Raw genomic sequence first — 17,479 nt, forward strand, 5'->3', positions numbered from 1 at the left:
TTTCGGTTGGAAAGATTCACGAATTTCGAAAGATTCATGAATCTTTGAAGATTTGTGACTCTTTAGAGATTCACGAATCTTTTGAGATTCGAATCACTCATCACTGAAGATTCTTATGAATTAATCGCAACGAAAGATTCATGAAACCCAACACTAGACCGGTCACTGATCTGTTCGAAGATGTTCAAATACAGATCGTGTGCTATTTTGCTTTCCTTGTCCTACGAAAACGAGGTGTAAAAGCAACCCAGAATGTACTACATCTAATTTAAAATATGCCTACATTAATCTTATTCCAGTTTACCGTGCAGCAACAGTCGAATGGAGGCCGCAACGGCATTAAACAATATTAAAACCGCATTTTACCTCTCGCAAATACACATCGGCAATCATTACACACGCTCACGCTCAATTAACATTCCATTCTATACCGCTTTTCGGATTGTTTATGCATTAAAGAATCGAGTATCGAGAACGCAAGAACCGTGTACTGCTACCATTCATCAATTCATCGCCGCCCCACCAAATGGCAACAAACCAGCAGCAGCGGTTTTGCCACCGGGAGACCCCGGCGATGTAAATATGATTTATTTCCGTCCTCCGAGGAACATGTTTGTGTGTTGGCTTTCTTCTCTGCTGTACTCTCTCCCCTCGGGCGTTTCTTTTTCCCTCATATAACTTAGACGCTAATTCTAAAGAGCTGTGTTTGTATGGTTTTTTTTAAGGCACCGGAAACAAAACCTACACACTGTAGCGTATAGTAAGTGTGTATATAACCACCATTCTAGTACCAATGCCGTTTTCTACGCACCACACTCAAATACAAGCATACCTCTCTTCTACTTTCAATTCAACATTTTTTTAAGAACAAGGGCCGAGAAAAAGCTCTCCCTAAGGGATGACTCTTTCCGTATCGACCATCCTACCATGCCACACCATTACTATATTTCTCTTACTGTAGCTCTAAAAAAAACAAGTACAATGCACAACGGATATTGCTTAACTTACACAGATACACACACACACACACACTCAAAACATAAATTGCCGCATTGTGCACAACCCTACCGCTTTGAGAGGACGTGTGCCGCTTCTTACACCGGTAACTACCACACTAAGGACAGAATAGAATTTGTTCGAAATGATTACTTATTACTTTAAGTAAAGGCCACTTTTTAAGCACGAGGTATTAAACGCAGCACGTGTAGTAACGTTTTGGCGCGAGCGCGCGCGCACTGTCTGCCGCTCCTTAATTCATTACTATGTTAATGCAACCGTCCTTATCATCATAATCCTCCTTTGTCTGTTGCAGATACTTTCGGGAAGTGCAAGAGATTTTCACGATGGGAACTTGTACAAAATGCTTACAAACTATACTGGTACTGCTGCTGCTGTGTAATCTATTCTGTTGCTTCAGCCTCCTTTATCGGTTTCAGTTTCTGATTGTGAGACTGTAAAAGAGATTGAAAAAAGGAAAAATTAATTGCAATTCAACATACAAAGCATCTATCATCCTTACCTCCTCGGCGATCTTAAGCAGCGTGTTGAAGGTGCTCTTGCCCGTCTGCTTCACCATGCCGTAGAACACTTTGGGTCCTCCTTCGGTGGTTAACAGCTCGTACGGCGTGCCGAACTCAACGCAACGACCTGCGTCCATTACAAGCACCTACAAATGTCCCCAAACAAGTAAAATATTATTTAAAAAACTGCAAACATCTTCAACCACACCAAAGCACCTACCTTGTCCGAATCCATAACGGTGTTCAAACGGTGCGCAATCGTCAATACTGTACAGTCGTTGAATTTCTCCCGTATCGTCTGCTGGATCAGCTTGTCCGTCTGCGGGTCGACGTTTGCCGTCGCCTCGTCCATCACCAGTATCTTGTTCTCGCGCAGTATCGCCCGGGCAAGGCAGACGAGCTGCCGCTGGCCTACACTGAAGTTACTTCCGCCCTCGTTAATCTTCGACGACAGCCCGGACGGCAGCTCGTTCACCGCGTCCTCCAGCTTCACCTCCTTCAGCGCACGCCACAGCTTCTCGTCCGGGTACTCGTCGAACGGGTCGAGATTGTAGCGCAGCGTGCCCGAGAACAGGACCGGCTCCTGCGGGATGATCGACAGCTTCGCCCGCAAATCGTGCAGCCCCATCTGGCTCGTATCGCGCGTGTCGATCAGAATCGAACCACCGTTGTAGGACAGCCGGAAGAGCGCATTAATAAGGGACGATTTGCCCGCACCCGTCCGTCCCACGATGCCAATCTTTTCGCGCGGCTCAATCTCGAACTGCAAATCGCGCAGCACCAAATCGCTGTCCGCGTCGGGGCTGTACCGGAGCGTCACCTTCTCGAAGCGAATCCGGCCCTCCTGGGGCCACTCTTTCGGTGGTTTCTTGTCGGCCGGTGCCTCCAGGGCCGGTTCCGGATCGACGTTATCGTACTCGACCACCCGCTCCACCGATGTCATCGTGTTTTCGAGCTCCGCTGATTGGCGCATTCCCCACTGTACCATGCCGGTCATGCCGAGTGCTTGCGTGATGGCCAGGCCCACGTTGCCGCCGCTGTCGCCGCGTATGAAGAACGTTAGCGTGACGATCGCGATGTAGATCACGCAGAACACGTCCAGGTAGAAGCCGAACGCGCGCGACGTCGAGATGAAGAGGTAGAAGGCGGAGCTGTGCAGGTCCTGGTGGGAGTCGAACTCGTGCACGAGCACCTTTTCTGCGCCAAAGGCGCGGATGGTGGAAAGGCCGGACAGGGACGCCGACAGATGGGAGTAGATCGGTGATCGTGCTGTAAAGATAAAAGGCAGAGCATTTTAACGATTAGAGCATTTTTACGATTTATATTTTAAATAATTAAACAAAAACCAACAAATACATACTAATTGCTTCGACGCGCTTAATGTTGCGTGAAGTGAGCAGATAAAAGGCACGCATAAAGTAGAAGATGATACCGATCACGACCGTCGGGATCAGGTTGTACGGGTTGACGATCGCCACCACCACCACGATACCGATCAGCGACAGGAAGATCTGTATCACGTCCACCGTTACGCTCGGCAGGTACTCGTCGATCTGGCCCATGTCCTTCGAGAAGCGGTTCAGAATGCGCCCGGACGGATTCGTGTTGAAGAAGTACATCGAGGCGCGCGTGATGCCATTAAACATGGCGTCGTGCAGCTTACGCGAAGCTTTCATTGCCGTCTGCAAAGAAGCAATATCAATTAAATTAGAAAATAGAAAAGGGGAATGATTTTTTTGGCTAGAACTCATTCACTCACCCTGAAGAAGAACATGCTGCGCGTGAGCGTTATCACAACCGTCGCCACCGTTAGCGCCGTAAAGATGTAGATGTCAATGTACCGGTCCTCCTCCTCATCGCCCGACGCAAACATCTGCCGGATGGCGGTAAAGAACACACCGATGCCGCCCGCGCCCGTCGTAACGGCCGTGGTTACTGCCGGTGGCTCAAACGTGGTAGTTTCGTTGAACTCTTCTGCCGACGCGTTGGCCAGCGCACTAAACATTGCTCCCGCGGCTCCTCCGTCCCCGCCGGTAGCGGCCGGCGCTTTCTCTTCCGCCTTGTTCACCCAGTACGTCAGGAAGTAGTCGCCCCCGGATGCGCTCAGCTGCGACAGCAGAAACATGAACAGTATCAGCACCACCACCAGGTTGCCACCGCTCGCCCTAAAGTACGCCCGGTACACGTCGTACCCGATCGAGCCCTCCTTCTGCCGCTCCTCGATCGCTTTCGCCTCCGGGCCCTCGCCGTCCGCCACGGCCGAGTCCATGCTCGATTCGCTGTTCTGCCGCTTGTACAGGCTGCCGGACCGCTTGATCGACTCCGTGTCGGTGCTGTCGTCCTCCCGGCCGGACGGGGCCGCCAGCAGCTGGGCAAAGTCCTGCCCACTTTCGCGCAGCTTATCGTACGTCCCGACCGCCTCCACCCGGCCGTGCATCATCACGACGATCTGGTCGGCGTTCTGCAGGTACTGCAGCTGGTGCGTCACCAGTATCACGATCTTGCCCCGCAGGTAGTCGCGCATGCAGTGGTCAAACAGGTGCCGGCCAACGTGCGAATCAACTGCGCTGAGTGGATCGTCGAGCAGGTACACCTCCGCCCGCCGGTACACCGCCCGGGCCAGGCTGATGCGTGCCTTCTGCCCGCCGGACAGCGATACACCGCGCTCGCCGACGATCGTTTTGTCGCCGTCCGCAAACAGGTGGAAATCGCGCTCGAGGGCGCACGTTTTCACCACCTGCTTGTAGCGCTCGCGATCCATCGGCAGGCCGAAGAGGATGTTCTGGCGAACAGTGCCGGAGAACAGCCACGGTTCCTGGGAGGCGTACGAAACGTTCCCGTTCACCTTGATGCTGCCGGACTCGAGCGGCAGCTCGCCTAGGATGGCGTGGATCAGGCTAGACTTGCCGGCACCGACCGGTCCAATGACGGCTACGAGCGTCCCTGGCTGTACGTGCAGATCGACCCCGTCCAGCGTAAGCTCGGTCGCTTTCGCATCCCACCGGGCGACCGCCTTCTCCACGATAACGCCCGCATCGGATAGATGATGCTGCTGCTGGTGGTGGTGATTGTTCACTGCTGCCGGTTCCTTCAGCCCGTCCGATTCCGAGTGGCGAATGAACTTGCTGTTCGGGAGGGCCAGCGGATCAGCGTCCGGTTTTTTCTCCTGCAGATCGGACGACGAGGAGGAAGATGCGTCCTTTCCATCTCCACCAACCATGGAAACACCTTCCGCACTTTCGATTTCATCGTACTGCATAAACTTCTGGATGCGCCGGACGGACACGAGTGCTTCCGCAAACTGGCCAATGCCTTGCGGGAAGAAAATCGTCATCGTCGTGCGGAGGATGTTGTAGTACGCGGTAATGGCGAATGCTTTCTCCGCCGTCACCACCTGGCCGGCCAGCGCGTACGCTACCAGGCTGAGAAAGATGGACACGCGCGTCGTGAACATGATGAAGGACAGCAGTATACCGCGGATGTACGAAACGTAGCGAATCACTTTGATTTCCTTCCTGGAAAGGGAAAAAGGAGAATTTATTAAGTTCAAAATAGTGATGTAGTGATGGGTAAAGAAGGCAAAATACGAAGCCGACTCTGATCCGATTCCGATAATATCGGAACTTACTCTGGAGCCGTTCGAAATCGTCTGGAGCCGTCCAGAATCGCCCGCAGTCGTCCGGATTCACTCAGAGTCGGAGTCGTCTCCGGATGACTCCGACTCCGAGCGACTCCGAACAACTCCGCACGACTCCGACTGAAGACGACTTTGACCCGGACGACTACTATTCTCGACAACTCCGAATCCGGATGGAACTAGGCGGAACACCGGTCATCTCCGATCGACTCGGGACAACTCCGGACGACTCCAGGCCGGAGTCGGAGTCGTCGGGAGTCATAGTCGTCAGGTGTTGGAGTAGTCGGAGTCGTTCGGAGTCATCCGGAGTGGTCCGGAATCATCCGAACTCATTGGGAGTCGTCCAGAGTCGACCGGAGCTTCGCCTAGTTCCACCCGGATTCGGAGTCATCGAGAATAGTAATCAGAGTCAGAGTTGTCTGCAGTCGTCTGAAGTCGTCTGAAGTTGTCTGGAGTCGCCCAGAATCATCCGAACTCATTGGGAGTCGTCCAGAATCATCAAGAGTCATCCGGAGTCTTCCAAAGTCGTCCGAAGTCGTCCGAAGTCGTCCGGAGCAGACTGGAGCTCCACCTAGTTCCACCCGGATTCGAAGTCGTCGAGAATAGTAGTCCGGGTCAGAATCGTCTGAAGTCGTCCGAAGTCGTCCGAAGTCGTCCGGTGTCGTCCGAAGTCGTCCGGAGTCGTCCGGAGTCGTCCCGAGTCGCCCGAAGTCATCCGGAGTCGTCCGGAGTCGTCCGGAGTCGTCTAGAGCCGTCTGGAGTCGCCTGGAGTCGCCTGGAGTTGTCTAGAGTCGTCTGGAGTCGTCCAGAGTCGTCCAGAGTCGTCCGGAATCGTCCAGAGACGTCCAAAATCCGAGCAATTCTTGACAGCTCCAGACGATTCCGAACGACCCCAGATAATGCTGGACGGACCTACCTTCCGGAGTCGATTCCGAAATTATCGGAATCGGATTGGAGTCGACTTCGGTTTTTGCCAACTAAACCTATCACTATAATTTCAAGCTTCTTCTCTCCCGTCCAAGTTCTTCGCGTACTTACTTTCTTGCCATCGCGACCAGCGCAGCGAACGGACGCTCCCATGTATACATCTTAATCACCTGAATGCCCTGAATGATCTCGTTCATCAGCCGTACTCGCTCGTCCGTACGCAGCGCTGTGCGCAGGCGCAACTCCGACGTCTTCTTGCCCAGGTACGCTTGCAGTGGGATAAACAGTAACAAAAACAGTACACCGTAGATGGCGGAATAGCCAATCTCGCGGTACATCAGGTACGTTACAACGAGCGTTTCGAGCGGCCCGATCCAAAGGTAGTGCACAAACAGCACGGCAAGATCCAGTCGACCCACGTCGTTCGATAGGAGATTCACCACCTGTCCGGCGGTCGTGTCGCCCAGTGCCGTTTTGCTCAGCCGAAGCGACTTGCGGTAGATCATGCTGCAGGCGGCCACGCGCAGCTTCATGCCGAGATGCAGCTGGGACAGCATGTACGGATGGATGAACAGGACGTTGATGGCACTGCAGAGGACGACCGCACCGGCATACAGGTACGCTTCCGTAATGTCACCCTGCTGGCGGGAATAGTAAGCGACCAACTTGCCAAGGAAAAACGGTTGCGATACTCTACAAAGGAAGAACAGGGTTAGCATTTCCACACCTTAAATATCCACATTGACCAACCACTACTCACTTGAAGAGCATTTCCAGCGTCAGCAGCACCAGCCCGAGCAGCGCTATTTCCCAGCCAAACACGCGAAAACCGGCCCGCAGCAGCTTCGGCTTCCGGTTCTTCATGCGCGCCTGCTTCTGCTCATTTTCCCACGCCTCGCACAGCCGATCGCCGAGCCCGTCGGATTTGTGCTCGCGCAGCGGCTGGTACAGATCGTCCGTGTTTAGCTCCTTCTTGTAGCCCTTGAAGAAGATCGGTATCGTCCAGCCGAAGATGATGTACGACAGAAAGTTGGCCTTCTGCCGTGGGCACGGTTCGCGCTCCTTGCGCTTCTGTGCCTCCATGGCGCTCGCTGTGAGCTGATAAGATGGGAGGGCGAAGGAAAAAGAACGTTTACTATTTCGTTGTAGGGCCAGATGGGCACCCCGGGAGAGTGCATCAGACAACAGGGCTTGTTTGATAGCGTTGTATAGAAAAAAGAAAAACACGAACGATTGTGCGGGACATGCACAACACATCAACAAACCATTCGACCTAGAGCACGCACATGATAAGAGATGCATTCATTCTTTCTTGTTAAAACGAAAATAAAACATAACGATTGCACCATATGGTGTAGGCACTTTGATACGACAAAGTGAAGTAGTCGGTAAGTCCGGTGAGGCATACACAGAGAGGTTATCACGGGTGAATCATTAAACAGGAAGAAACAAGATTGAAGCTGCCGTTCGTTTGCGTTCACGGGTGACAAACGTCTTCCAGACTGCGATCGTACCATAGCGATCGTGATCGTGATCGTACGTTCAAATTAGAGAAGGTTAAAAAGCTGGCATAAAACCTGGAGTAGATTTTTCGTCCAATTTCAGAACCGACTCCGTAAACTAGGTAGGCCTAATATTTTCCGGAGCCATTTGCACTCGTCCGGGGTCATAGAGTCATAGAGTAATTCGGAGTCGTTCAGAATCGCCCGAAGTCATCCAGAGTCAACCGGAGTCAGCCAGAGTCGGCCGGAGTTGTCCAGAGTCGTCCGGAGCTGTCTTCGAACGTCTCCGACTCCAGACGACTCCAGGCGACTTCAGACGGCTCAAGACGGCTCTTGACAACTCCGGCTGACTCCGGCTGACTCCGGATGACTCGGACTCCGGGCGGAACTAGTGGTTCCGATTTTGCCGAAGTCAGAATCAGACTAACAAATAGCCGGAGTCGGATCGGAGTGATGGATGCGCTCCAGAGAGCACACCACTGGTTCAAATCCTCTTAGAGTGAAAATCCAAATATACCAAAAAAGACGTCATATTGTCCGCATAAAGATGGTGTAATTACTCGTAACGATAGCAAAAATGCGAAAGTAAACACAATTTATGTCCATCCATCCCCGGCGACGGCCTGCAGACATCGTCGTTATGCCGGCCTCTCTGTCGGTGAAGGTCAAAATTAAGGTGAAGGTTTCCCCCCAGCCAACGAGCTGGACACGTACTACTACCGGCCGACCTCCTGCCGACCGTTGGTGTTACTTATTCGTGCGGAAACTTTGCGTTTTTGCTTCCGTTTTTTTGCTTAGTCTGTATATGTCTGCGTAACATAGACATAACCGTCTCTAGAGCACTGGAAAAACCGGCGGTTCACGGTCTGGTGCATGATCGTTCGTTTCGTTTTCATCGTTCAAGTTTGGACACGTACCGGGCGGTGTACGGGTGCGTGCCGCGTAATACTTTTGTACTCGATGTTTTAAAACTAAAAATGAAGAACTGAATGGGCTTACACGCAAGCGATCCTTGCCGTTTGACGTAACCCTGTCCCAGTCTGCAAAGGCTTTTTTTCAAGAAAGGTCTTCTGCTCTTGGCGTAATGAGCAAACCTCTGCTGAGATTTCAACCTGAGGTTTCTGAAGTACAGGAAGCACCGGCCGGCCAGCCCATCCGACAGCAAATGTAGGCCACGACGTGCTTGATAAGCGGTAATCGGAGCTGCTTCTCAAAGACATGAAGAACTCACTCACAAGTGCTTCCGGAGAGCATTAAGTCTCGGGGCTTATAACTGGCGGCAAGACACCACAAACACCCTTAAGCCGGCACACTTTACAGCGTGATTCATCGCTTTCGCTTTTAAGATCAGATCCGTTGAACTCTAGGTGTACTCCAGACGTGTAATAAGCTGCAATCACGGAACAATTCCTTCCAGTAAAGCTACACTTCTCAGAATGCTCGTCTTAGGATCGTCCAATGCATCCAGAACCAGTACCAATCCGCTTATCGTGGACACCGCGCGACACCAACAATCGAAATCCACTAAACACTAACCACCGTGGAAGGGTCTTCCCCCTGATAAGGTCCTCCTAGCTGTAGTACTGTATGGGTGATTCCTTGTACACATTTCATTGATCCAGCTATTTTCCGTCCCTTTCCCCTGGTACGTTGAGTTCGAACCTTTATTTGACGAACCAGAATCTTTGGGGGAGAGGACGAATCACCCAGTCATCGTTAGAGGCCACCGAAGTGCACGTGTAGTGTTTCATGCACTCGGGTATCAATTTTAAAGCTACGTAGTAGTAGTGGTGGTGTGGTATTATATAGTAGTAGTTAGAAGTTTTGGACTCTTTGGGCAATTTTGGCGGAGGGGCAACAATGTTAGTGTTTACCAATGCGCTTCGCTGACTCCCACCACCTTGTATTAGCTTGTGATGATTGATGTGACCCCAGCAATGCCTGAATGGCGGCTCGAACTACACAAAGACACACACACACACACACACACACACCATCGCCCTTCGCCCTTTTGCTGCATATTTTGTGCTATTATCGTGACACGACTTTAAATCGATTAGTCGATCCTTCCCTTCCCGTATTGCCGGAAGCGGCAGAACCGGAGCAGCAAGCGGGCTTTGGTATTGGTTCTTTAAATAGATTTATCGAGCAGTGACTGTGTTTAAGTATTTTAAAAAGCAAAATAATCGATAAAATAGTTGCAGACGCAGGTGGGGGAGATAAGTGAAAAATGATGCACCGAACACAGCGAGCGATTGCGCACTCAGGTGATGATTTAACGCATCAAAAAGAAGCATTGCGTGGAAAAAAACTATTATTAGAGCACATAGAATTGTATGAATAAAGACAATTAAACGCTATTTTTGCAAACAGCGCAATACTTCAAACGCACTAGATGACAGGCTCTAAATTCACTGCCGCTCCAGCTATTCAACCAACAGGTTTATCACCCCGTTTGCGGGTGGTTACAGCCCCCGTGTTACAGTGGTGGCCAAAGCAAATCTCATTATCTCGCTTATGACACCCAACCGGCCGGCCTGGAGCAGCGCTGTCGTTTTCATTTGCAGACAAAATAAGCTAAGAACAAAAAAAAAAGCAAAACTACCCCCCCTACCGGGTGTCGGAGACATATATTATCTGGCTTATCTTCTTGTATGCTCCTCCTAGTATCTTGTTGGGTGTTGGGTATTTGCTTGTTGTACAATGGCGCCCGCATTATCCTAATGCATAAAACCGACCCCCAAATCCTCTCTCACTGTCTGTGATGCAAGTCTTGCGATGCGAAGTAGGCCGTGCAGTGCTGGGCGTTAGGCGTTACTAATTACTTGAATTAAAAATAGAATTCTTCTTAGTCACGCATTTGCTTGGACCGACCCAAAAAAAAATGGACGATGACTGATAACGAACGACGGTGTGAACACACAGTAGGACTACTTCCGGAGCATCCTTGGCAGCGCTGTCGTGAAGCAAGAACCGGATTTTGAGGTGTTATTAATTTTTAATTTGCCGCAAATGAAGCGCTAAACTGCTAAGTGCTAAGGTCAAAATAGCTCATTAATGGGATTTTTTTCTTTTCTTTTTTCGCTCATGACGCTTTTGATAAGGCGCTCTTGCGTGTCGTTCAGTGTTTGCACTCGATGGAGCACCAACTTCCGCAAACTGATAACTCTCTGGCAACGCGGCAGCGCGGCTGTCAATGGATCGTATTCCTAATGACTAAACAAACTTCTGGGCACGCGCTTTTGTCGGTGAGTTGCCGCTCTTTTCTTGCTCCAAACTCTAAGGGTGATGTTGAATGGTTGTTTCATTTAAGTAAGTAGTAACTTTATACTTTCTCCTCGTCGTCCTCGTACGATTCCACGTTAAGGATCTAAAGGTCCACTCCCTGTCGTTAAAAAAAAACAACCCACCCATCTGCTCGTCGTCCACTCACGCGCATTGCACTTGTTACTTCCTGGCTACTTGGATTTCTACTCAGAATTTTTGAAACAACTGCCGTCAAGAATGGTTCGTTTAGCAGTAGCGGAAAAAGGTAGGTACTGGATCGGAATAGGAACTGTATTTATTCCTGTACCAGGATAGGTTCGCGATTCGATGCTCGCTTGAGACAGGTCCTGATACAGTTATTGAATTGGAATAACATTGGGACCTGAAAGTTGGAGATCAGTTCCAAGACCGATAAGTGTACTTCGTAAGTTGTAGAGTCATTATGGGAATATGATCAGTTCCAAGATTGATATAGGTTCGGGATTGGTTCCAGAGCTGGAATTTTTAATGCTGATGTGGATTACCCCCTCAGTTCCTGATTCAGTATGGTTTTAGGATATCTTTCAGGAATGAATTCTATATCTGTTCGACGACTGGTACCGGCTCAGAATAAGACCCAGAACATTGCTGAACTCGGAATTGGTTTCAATATCAATATGGTTTCTGGGCCATTTCCAGGACCGGTGTAGATTCAAGACAAATTCTAAGGCCTTTATTACTTTGAGATCAATTCCAGGAACGGTGTGGATTAAGCTTAAGATCCAAGACCGATATTGGTCCGGGATATGTTCCAGGATCAATTTAAGTTCAGAATAAGTCCGAGGATCGGTATGGGATCAGAATCAGTTCCATGACCGATATCCATACGGCATCGGTTCCAGGATTGGTATGAGTTCAGGAGCATTTCCAATGCCACTACGGGATTTGGGATCAGAATATGTTCTTGGACTTTTATGGGTTGAGAATCAGTTCCAGCTCTGTTATGGATTAAGGATTATTTCCTGGATAAGTATTGGGTATTGGGATAAGCAAGATCTGTTACAAGACCGGTATAGATTGAAAATCAATTACAGGTTCGGCATAGGATTATGTGATCAGTTCCAGAAACGGTTCAGACTTGACCTCGCCGTAATTTCTCCTGATGTGCCCGCTTGGCTTTGAGAAGCGTCTGGAAATTGTGTTATCTTAAACAAAAACCTTTGTACCCTGGGAATATTACGTACACCCTCAATATTGTGTTGCGTTGCCCTGTAATCAGGCCAAACAGACTTGTATCTGACACATTACAGCATCTTCTGATAGTCCACTACGTAATGGGCATTGTTTCAGGCTGCTTGTTTGTTTATTTGCAGCCAACGAACTCGAAATCAAAACAACTATTATTCAATGAATCGCGTAAAGCTCTTATCAGTCAGTAGGGCACAAATTTGAATGACATTTCCTTAGTGCACTGCAATAATAGCGGGGCGTAAACAACGGCCAACGTGCCCTTCAAACGAAGGGCCCGTCTCACCTGATTGGTGACGATGATGCTGTACCGTTGTTTATTGATAACAGCAAACAAAATTTCACTATACACTATAGGTAGCGAACTGCGTACATTGCAAGTCCTAGCGTGGTGAATTTCGTCACCATCAGCAACACCAGAAACTATCTACTATCTACTATCTCCGATCGGAATGTTGCTGACAAGCATATTGTTTTAAAGGGTGCCTTCTTTCTTCTGATATTTCGGAAGCGAAGAGAACTCGCTACTATTCCTCTAGAAAGGAGCGGCCAATTTGCATCATCTGTGCCAAAAAAATTGCTCCCCAATAATGCTGCTGTTCCTGCTGCTGTGCTGTTGGCTGTTACGAACGATTGCCTTTACGACTACCACAGCTGATAAGCCTGATAAACCTGGCCTGATAGACGATCATTCTAGAATATCGAGACACATATCGGTGGCAGCAATCGGGACTTCGCGACACGAAACAATTAAGCTACACAGGGCGACCAGGAGAGGTAATTCCAGCGCCTCCCAACTCGTCCGGAAAGCTCGTATGATCATCATAAAAACGACACGCAAGCAATAATCTCGTTATCTCGTGGCGTGGGAGAAGCGTGCCAGTCAACAGGAATCGTGTACAAAAAAAAGGTTGGCGCTACTATAAGAACTGGCAAATACCACACCCAACCCCCCACACCCGTGTGATAACGTATCGTTAAACAGCCGGCTGTTGTAGACCGGCGCGGCCGCCAGAGATCCGACCTCAATCTACCATGACACACGCAACTACAGTGGGCAAATATGCATCGCTCCCCACTTGTGCAGTAGGAATTGAATTGCATTGCCGTGTGTGCATCTTCAGCATCTGTTGTCGGTGGTTGAACCAATTAATGTGGCACGAGAGCAAACGGCCGCGCGCGCGGTGCTGCGGGCTAACGCTGTGCGCCCGCCGCTCTGCGGGGTTTATTGTATTTTGTCGAAAGGGGGCGGCAATTTAAACTCCAATCATTCAACGCATCCAGCGCGATGTGAAGCAAGAAGAATAATAAATGATTGACGGGATAGTAGTGGCCGCCATAGAATGGGATCGAAAATGCGTTTACAAGGGGGTTACTGGCAAGTGGGTAGTTGGTTGCTTTGGTTGTGCACGTGGCGATACATTGCACTGTGTATCGTGTTTCAAATTGTTGGTAAAATAGGGATTTTAAGACAATATTCAAGAGGATCTCGAGATGACGTCTGGATCAATCTGGTTGATGGACAAATAAATTCATTATCATTTATTGAAGTTATATAATCGAAGAAAACAGCGTCACAGTGTATTGGCAATGACTAAGATCTTTTGATCTTCTTGTGATAGATGCTGTGTTTTTCAAATCCCATGATGGACTTGATCTTGAGTAATTGTTTGTGCATCTCTTTTGCTATAAACATAACGAAAAATTTCCTCTTTTTTTCTTCAAATTATTCAATCATTTGTTATGACTCTTTCTGTTCAATAGTCTATATTTCAGACCCAAAGGCTATTCAAAGCTTAATAGAGGTTATATACTTTTATCACTTTAATGATACGACAACAACAACAACGAATGTGGGTTAATTGCAAGTCACCGCAGAGGTCAGCAAATCCGGCAGAAAGGAACCTACTACTTCACGGTCTAGTTCGCGTTCCCAATCTCCGTACCGATTGTCTTCCGAATTTGTCCGAAGTGTTAGTTTATCATTTACTGCAAATCTTCACGCTCACACATAATAGGAAGTATCATTGACAGAAAAGAACGATAGAGAGAAAAAAAAACGAACGGATGAACGACATAATCGCACCGTAGCTTCCGCATACCACGTCATCGTATTGTCGTCCCCTCGCTCAATCTGATGTATCGAAACGGAAGGAAGTTCGTTCCGTCGATTGAAACGAACAAAAAAAAACCCCGCCGGACGTCATCGAGTGATTCGCACTCGTTCCAAACACAACGACGCCGTAATCACACGTGACGACGGCGGGTGATGATGCCTCCCTCCTACCTCCACATCCAACATCTTCGTAAACATCGTTAGTGTTTGCTCGAAGTGACAGACAGACTTTGAAGGTAAGCGTTGTGGCAACAGTTTCTAAGGCACGAATGGAGGTTAAGATCACACGGGCTTTGGAAGTTTTAGCATGTGGAAACGTACCACGCAGCAATGATGCTTGTTTTGTTCTTTTGGAGGAGGAGTTCGTTTTGTGGGTTAAAGGCACGATTTGAACGTGGCCTTGTGTAGGTGAAGCAACAGGAGCGTAGCCCTCAGTACTTCAACAATGAAGATCTACCTGCTTTTAATTATATCTTGAATGGATGGTTAGATTGATTAATTGGTCAAAGCAGGGCAGTCAAACGCTTGAATTACACCCGAAGGTGTTCTTTTCTCGTTTGAGTTGATCCTCGATGCAGTGCGTTGTTGATCTTGTGATAGAGATCGTACACTTTTGCTGAATTTTCATCATTTGCTTTGTTACTTGAAGTCTTTATTTTTTGTTATTCGTGATGTAAACATAGATACTTATTTTATAACTTTTGAACGTTACACTTTGATTGTATAGTCCATGAAATCGTCGTTTATAATTAAGACACTTATTTTTTTACAAACAAAACTATTGGACAAACTTTGTCTTTAATGTCTTTAATGGCGGTTGGAATATTCGTTTTTTTTTTCGACAGCGTTATCATGTGTCAATCTTATGCATTAAAGAACAATAGATCATCTTTATAACCAGATGATACTCCTCTAACTCAATAACTCCTCTAAATCTCAAACATCATGCAAAACCCCCGTACGATCGTACGAGTTTGACACCGCTGTCTTCCTGTGGTCTACTGCCCCGCTGTGAAGCCGGGGGTGTTTGTTTTGTACCTTTTTAACCACAATCTCCAATAGCAAACACCAAAAGGGCCCATTAGACACCATATCTAAAATAATTCCATCGTTGTGTGTTTGTGTTTGTGTGTGTGAAAAACTATAAATTCGCGCCTACGTGAGCTAGAACCGACACACGCGAGACCGGCCGGCAAACGTGAAAGAAGATACACGTTTAGATAAAGCCGTAGCAAATTCTCCAATGACTTGCCACTTGCTGTGAAGTGTATGTAGCAAAACAAAAAAAGCAGCGCCATAGAACGACCACGAACATGCCGGAAGTCCCCGTTCATCAACCGCACAGATGATTCCCGAACAAGATGACGATCATCATCATCATCATTCCCCCGCACTAAGCTGTCAGATCGAACACGCTTTGTTGTTGCAGGGGAGCGAAAAAAAAAGGTAACTTCAACGGAGTAGGCTAAAACTCTGTGTGTTCCTTACCGGCAACCGCACAAACACTTATCCAACTTGTCACACTTTCACCTGTACCGTGGAGTTCCGAGAAGACGGAAGGAAGGCCCTTCGCTCCCTCAACCCCTTTTTGCGCGGGGGGGGGGGGGGGGGGGGGGTCGTATGCTGTGTGGTGGGTGTATTTATGTAATACGCGAGCGCGATCGAAATACATCATCACCACCCCGCGTCCCTCAAATTACATTGGCCGTAACGACACAACACACCCCCGGCACACACCACGCCCGCTCTGCCACACACATCCATACATTGTGTGTCCTCAATCTCGCGCAACAACACGTACCGTACACACACCGATCTATCTTTATATTCCCACGTTTACATTCTGCGGCCACCGACAATCGTTTACTAGTAGGCGCTGTTCGTTCCTTTTTTTTCCCCCAAATCTTTTTCTCTATCAGTTCCGCCTTCGAGAGCCGCGTGCCATTTCCAACTGGATTTTACCTGTATTTGACTAATGAGTGCCGCGAGCCTTGTTTGTTTGATTGGCTCTTCCACGAAATCGAAGCCACAGGGAAGAAAGGACGGACAATGACCCCACGGGGAGGGGAGAGCAGGTAAGTTAGGTTAGGGATACGGGTTTCGGGTTAAAGGCGACGCCACTTTGCGGTCGCCATACGAATTGATTTCGCGAGAAGAGACGCCTAATGGTGGTGGTGGATCCAAATTAACGCACACACAAACACACACACACACACACTGCGTTGCCATTGTTACCCCTTGCTGCTACGGACGGAAAAGAAATCGCAAACAAAAATGTATCCAAAACATCATGGCCAAGCATATCCACCAAAGAGAGAGGGAGAGAGAGAGAGAGCGAGTTCTAGAACGATCGCTTCCCTTTTCCCTTTTTGACACACTTTGTCCGGCACACACTGGCACCGCGTTGACCGGTTCTGCCGCGTGCCTTTTCGGGGGCCCTTTCCGCTTTTCTTACTCCTTTTCTAACCTCACTTTAAAAAAAACTCACCTCTTCGATCTAATCACAACCACGACGAATGATGATTTTATTTCCGGCACGGTTCGAACGGCACGTACGGGAAGCGGGCGAGATTGCTATCCGTCTTCACCTGAGTGCGCTCTTTCGCCACTCCACCAAACAATTCCACACAACAAAACACAGCTGATGGGCGGATGATAATCAATACGCGAAAACTCTGAATCACTTGTAAGTGCACACACACACGCGCACGCACGCACACAAGAGACACACACTCGCTGGCACGCACGCACGCACGCACTTACACACTCCGCCACTCGTATAGTAGGATAGATGTACAAAAACCCTCGGCCCTCTGTGTGTGATGCGCACTGTTTTTTTCGTTCACTACATTCTTTTCCGGAGCGCTCGGCAAACCTGTGTACGGCTCGAAGTGCGGCTTGCAACTGAGCGGTGCTACGACTTTTCTAATGACTAGCGCGCGCGTTTGTCTGCGGCAGCACCTTACACCACCATTCGACCACGCCGGACAACCAACACTGTGTGTTTGTGTGCGTTAGAAGTCGTCAACGAAAGAAGTTTTATTATGAAAAAAATATGGTAAAACATACAGTGCGTAACTACTTTTTGGCGGCACTCGTTAAAGTGACAGATATTGGGGGTGAGTAAATGTACAGGCGTGCCCCGAGTTACGACCCCCTCGAGTTACGACGATTCGCAGATACGACGAATTTGATTTTGACAGTTAAAAGTTGTCATTAACAAGAAATTGATGTATTTTTTTTTAAATTTCTGGGCTGATAACCGTTATACACACATTTCCAA

General features: G+C 48.7%; 1 protein-coding gene across 2 annotated transcripts; it reads right to left on the bottom strand.

The window, feature by feature from the left end:
- Positions 1-488: 488 nt before the first annotated feature.
- Positions 489-17,190, bottom strand: LOC1277037 (probable multidrug resistance-associated protein lethal(2)03659). Of its 2 annotated transcripts, XM_061642983.1 has the most exons (8): positions 16,685-17,190; positions 6,845-7,182; positions 6,196-6,777; positions 3,280-5,035; positions 2,881-3,202; positions 1,741-2,789; positions 1,520-1,666; positions 489-1,451 (listed from the first exon to the last, which is right to left on the bottom strand). In XM_061642983.1, the coding sequence occupies exons 2-8, from the start codon at positions 7,165-7,167 to the stop codon at positions 1,401-1,403; spliced, it is 4,230 nt and encodes a 1,409-aa protein (XP_061498967.1). In that variant the 5' UTR covers positions 7,168-7,182; positions 16,685-17,190; the 3' UTR covers positions 489-1,400. The 2 variants fall into 2 exon arrangements, with proteins under 2 accessions (XP_061498967.1, XP_061498966.1); XM_061642982.1 differs by having other exon boundaries at positions 489-1,666.
- Positions 17,191-17,479: the final 289 nt, after the last annotated feature.

This window comes from Anopheles gambiae, chromosome 2 (assembly GCF_943734735.2).
Source record: "Anopheles gambiae chromosome 2, idAnoGambNW_F1_1, whole genome shotgun sequence".
Lineage (NCBI taxonomy): Eukaryota > Metazoa > Arthropoda > Insecta > Diptera > Culicidae > Anopheles > Anopheles gambiae.